The 5,149-nt window shown below is 41.1% G+C and overlaps 1 protein-coding gene across 1 annotated transcript in view; it reads right to left on the reverse strand.

Moving 5' to 3' along the window:
• SV2B (synaptic vesicle glycoprotein 2B) overlaps nt 1-5,149 on the reverse strand; it is a 60,634-nt gene that overhangs the window by 4,337 nt on the left and 51,148 nt on the right. Inside the window, exons 8-11 of the mRNA XM_005426050.2 lie at nt 4,329-4,417; nt 3,448-3,612; nt 739-872; nt 1-29 (exon numbers count right to left, since the gene is read on the reverse strand). The exon at nt 1-29 is cut by the window's left edge and continues 199 nt beyond it. Of these exons, the coding sequence (XP_005426107.1) occupies nt 1-29; nt 739-872; nt 3,448-3,612; nt 4,329-4,417 (417 nt within the window). The remainder of the gene's footprint in view (nt 30-738; nt 873-3,447; nt 3,613-4,328; nt 4,418-5,149) is intronic.

A 5,149-nucleotide genomic window follows, 5' to 3' on the forward strand; every position in this document is an offset into this window, starting at 1 on the left:
GAAAGAGGCAAAGGCTTGACCCTGCTTGGCTGAACTGTCCTCATACAACAGCAAGGACCAAAACAAAGAAATTTCTCATCCAATGGAAATGGCCAGGGAGTATTTATTTCAGTGGAAATTCATTAGAGTGGCAAACTCTAGCTGAGTCTTTGGCTCCTGGCAGATGCAAGCTCATACACTCCTTTTATTTGTGGAGTATAGTCAGTATACTGAACCAGAATCCCCATGCTGCAAGGACAGGGCAATGCAGGCTTTGGTTTTCATAGCATTATCATTTGTTCTTTATTAGAGTAGAAGTTAAGAGTTAGTGACTTTTTAAAGTGAATTTTTAATGACTTTTGATACAAATTAGCGACTTATTTTACTGATGATGATCTTCAACTGCCGGTGGCTTGAAATTATATTTTATGCCAGTTTTACTGACTAGAGCTGTAAAGTGCTGAGAATTTTGCAATTACTTTAACCTGCCTGAGCACAGAATTTGGCATTTCCCATACAGCACCCAGAGACATCAGAAGCCATGGGGTTAAAATCACTGATGGAGCCACCTGAGGTCTCCTTCCAATTGCATCACACTCTTTTCCTCCAGCATCACTCTCATTACCCAGCACACACTTAAACACACAGATCCCTACATCCTTTCTCCCAGAAAGCAGATAAAATAGTTCTAATAAAAGAGTTTTCTGATAAAAAAAGTTCCTAGTTACAGAGATGACACCGCAGCAGAAATCCCATTACCGGTGTTATAAAAGACAGTAGAGATGATGGTGCAGTTTTCAAAGAAGGTCTCAGTGGATCTCACATCTTCAAAGTAGCAATCCTCAAATAATGAATCCTCAAATCTCACTTCCTTGAATTTCATGCCAATAAATCTGTGGGGCAGGAAACAGAACTTCACTCTGTGCTTTAAGATATTTTCTACACTGTATAGAGTGCAGTGGCTGTTTCAAGAGACAGAGCACTAATTCTAATTTCTAGTGTCATTTACAGAAAAGGTGTTGCTTGAATGCATAACCCTTCCAGGTCCTTCTGTGTTTTATTAGGAGGGAAGGGTCTGAAGAGTATTTTTTTAAAAGAGTCATGGATATTTTGGGATTTGTGCAGCTTTTCTATTCCTCAAAATAATCACATCTGAGAAAATATGCTTCTAAAGCTGAGGGGACACAAATCTTCTCGTGTTCAGTCCTAATCTGTCTGAAGATGACAGAATTTCACTCAGTGCAGGGCATTTCCTTCATGAGCTGACCTTGCTGCCTTCCTTAGGCTCCCCCTTCCTCCATCAGGAATAAAACCAGACATTATCAGGAGCCTATTGAGCCATTTGGTGAAAGGTTTCTGACAGTTGTTTAAACTCAAAGTGATTTTTTAAGTGAAAATGCAGCAGGCATTCTGGAGAGAGTGGAGAGATAATCTGAGTTCTGCTTGTAACCATCTCTGTTTGAGGTTTATTACTTACCATGTAATGAAAACAGATTTCACTAAAAATAATAAACTGTGTCAGGTGATTGATTTCTCCTCTGATGGGAAGTGTGACATGTCTGACCTGGCTGCCTGAAGGATGACACAATATTGATTTACCTGTGAGATTTTGCAGGAACACTGAGAAGATGTATTAGGTAATGCACAGACATGTTTAGAAGATGTAAGGAGCTATTAAGAACAAGCATTATTGCTCCATTTAAAGAGGCCATGACTGTCACCCGATGAAAAAAGGCCTTCTAACATATACTCTGCAGCTTAATTGAATTGAGCACTTTTAACACAGCGTAACGTGATGGTTGTTTACACCTTTAAATGAGCACTGCAGGGCTTCTTGACTGAGCCTACTAACAGAAATTATTAATGCACAATTATATAAAAATACCACGAGAAGATTATTCAAGTGTTTTGCTCCATGTAGAGGGTCTCACAGGTTACAGCAAAACTTAAGCTGTTCTGCATTTTCTCAGTGATGCATTTACTTGTAATGTATTTACTCCTAAAGGCTGTTAAAACCCATTTTCCCTCCTGCAGTTTGCTTTTTAAATACCCAACTTTAGAAGACTCAGAGAGCAATGGCCTGGTGATCCATGGAGTTTTAGCTCACAGCCAAGGGCTGCGGAGCAAACACAGCTGTAAACCATTCTGAGATAATTTCTGGGCATTACTGCAATTTAGCTTGATGAGGTTTTGAGTATCTGAAATGGAGAGGGCCAAGGTGGGAGAATAGTGATTTACAATTTTATGTCTTCATCCAGCAAGGTGCTGAGTATCCTTAATTCTCAATGGAGTTAGTGAAAATTCAGCACCTCTTCTAGGCATAAGAAAAATGTCCCCAATCCCTAAATTGGACCAACATCTGCTTCTAACCACGTTCTTTTGGGGAAGAGGAATTGCGGGGCTAGGTTTGCATCATCAAGCTCAGCTCCTTGCTGCAGGGAAGGTGTATGGAAGGACATGAGGACACATGTTGGGGTCCTCCACCAATATATATCAAATATATAACAAAGAAATGGTTTCTGAGGGGACTGGAACAACCTGGCTGGGCAATGAGATGTGGTTTCAGCTGTGAAGATTAAAACAATGAGTGTTTTGTGTAACATTGAGCATGGGTAGGAGCCCCCAGCAGCACAGCAGCTGGAGCAGCACCCTGTTAGGTCTACCTGGGGCAATGAGATCACAGAAATTACAGAGGGATATTTTTCCTTTTTATTGGGATTTCCTTTTAATTGGGATTTTATTGGGATTTTGAATAGTAGTAATGGAATGACCAGGATTTACACTGCTGTGGAACATAGAGTGATTGGGGTCCAGGCTGGATGCAGAAGGAAAAACAAGGCCAGCCCAAATAGGAGGAAAAAGGGAAGGAAAGCAATGATGTCCTGCTGGAGCAAATGCTCTGACTTCAAAACACTAAAAGAGAAGGTGACTCACTCATTTGTGGGGAGACAGTGACTGCAGTGGGGGAAGCACCCCAGCATGGCCACGGCCCAGCTTGCACTAATGGGCTGCAGGATGGAGACTGGGGTAATTCATATAGAGGACTTCAAGAAGAAATAGCTTTTTATTTTGGAAATCCGGCAGCAATTTCATTACCAGTGGCTGCCCAAGCCCAGTAGATGTCAGTGTGGGCTAAGGAAAAAGTAGTCACCTCTGCATGCAGGGCTGCCCAGCACGGCCAGGTGGGCACTTGCTACCCTGATCCCAGCTCAGGGCTGTTGGAAACAGGACTCCTCACAGGCATCCCCTGGGTTCTGCAGAAGTCAGTGACAGAGGAAAAGTAGGTGGAAAAAAAGGATTAAAATTAAATTTTGTCTGTCAAAAACTGCCTCTGGAACTTGAGATTTAGATTGAGTGTCCAAAAGAACAACAGAGAAGTTCAAGTTGATGGAAAATGGAAAAGAAAGAAAGAGCTTTCTAGAAAATTATTTCAGTTTGAATGCATCAAAGTAAATTTTGTTCACTTACTTGTCATTCCTGTATTCCCCATTTCTATGGATCTGGTTTTCCAGGGTGAAATTAAAGGTGAAATGGGACACTTCTTCCTCATCAAAGATCTTCACCCGGGATTCATATGCCTCGTCTTGGAAATAGCGGATCATGTCAGGGAACCAGACAATAAGGCCATAGTAACTGCAGCAGGATTGGGAGACGCATCAGGACACAAGATTCTCCCAAAGACCCAGCTCACAGCTTGTAAACTTGTTAAATTCCAAATGTGAATGCTTGTGTGACACAAATTCTTGCTCAGTTCTGACACAGGACTGAGCAAAGTGTTTCTGTGCTCTAAGCACCCCGCTGATCTCAGAAGAATGTTGGTCCATTCTCCTTCACTTGAAGAAGGACTACTCATTTCAGTTCCCCTTGGCTGGGGAATACAGAAATGTGTAACCTTGCTACCCATTAAATTAGCAGAGAATAAACAAACTGGGCTGATTTCTGTAAGTGTGCAGTTTAAGTGAGAGTTAGACAAAATTTACCTTTAGTTTAGATTTAGACTCCCCTGAGTGGTTTTGATCTAGACTAAGGAATGGCTGATTGTCTGGTAGGGTTGTGTCTTTTTTGTGTGTATGGACAAGATCAAATGAAAGATCTAAAGGTCAGAAAGTCAATCTATTACTGCGCTACCAACCACTTCTCAAGTCCTGATTTGTTCAAAGCACCTTGTACTTCATATAAAGCAGTCAGATTGATCAATATTTGTAGGAGAGCAAGGCTTAGTTCACAAAGACTCTTTAAAATAAGACCAGGATTAATTTTGTAATAGTTTATTTACATGTGTAAATAACTATTCAGACTCTGAATACTGCTTTAGTTTCTTGAAAAAAATAAAGAAGTATCTTCCTTACCTTAAGGCCATTGTAAACCAAACCACAGCCAGCATCAGTGTGTTCATCCTGTACTGGGCTGTTAAACAATATAGCACATTGTCCCAGACCTACAAATCCACAAGAAGGAATTAGCTGCCAGGACACCCCAGCAGACACTTGACAGCTTAATTTCTGAGTGCATCATAAACCTAATGTCAGAAAAATGTGTTCATTAGAGGAAGGTCAGACGTGTGGCTTATATTCAGTGTTTTTTCAAATTATATTTATTGAGTAAATGGCTTACAAAAAGTCACTTATTCAGCTCAGTGCCAGAGTACTTGATCTGAGCCCTCTGTAATGAGCTGGAGTGCACGATCAGGTCTGGGTATGAGGCAGTGTCTCTCTCAGGTTATATCAGCAAATGTGGATATGAGATTGTTCTCTGACCCTCTGACAGCTTTATCTTTTCAAATATATGTATCATGTCAGGAGTGCTTTCAAACTGAGATCGAAAGCTCTCTGGAGAGCAAAAGCCCAAACACAGCTGGCACTTTAGGAGGTATAAGATGAAATCAGGTAGGGGTGAAGCCAAGCAGGAGGCAAACCAAGTTCTGCTCTTGACTCACTGCAGAAAACGCCGCCAAGAACATGAGGATGCAACTCCTCAAGCTCTTATCTTGACATGTAAGTATAGTAATAGTAAAGCCCCTGCATTGCTATTAAGAAGACCTTTCCTTTATTTTCAGCTTATCCTTCAAGACTAGAAGTTTTTAGAAGGTTTTCCACAATCCTACATGGGCATTAGATGAGCAGCATAGCAGATGTGAAAGGTTAAATTAACCCAGGAGACACTACAATAT

The sequence above is a fragment of the Geospiza fortis genome, unplaced genomic scaffold (assembly GCF_000277835.1).
Source record: "Geospiza fortis unplaced genomic scaffold, GeoFor_1.0 scaffold330, whole genome shotgun sequence".
Taxonomy (NCBI): domain Eukaryota; kingdom Metazoa; phylum Chordata; class Aves; order Passeriformes; family Thraupidae; genus Geospiza; species Geospiza fortis.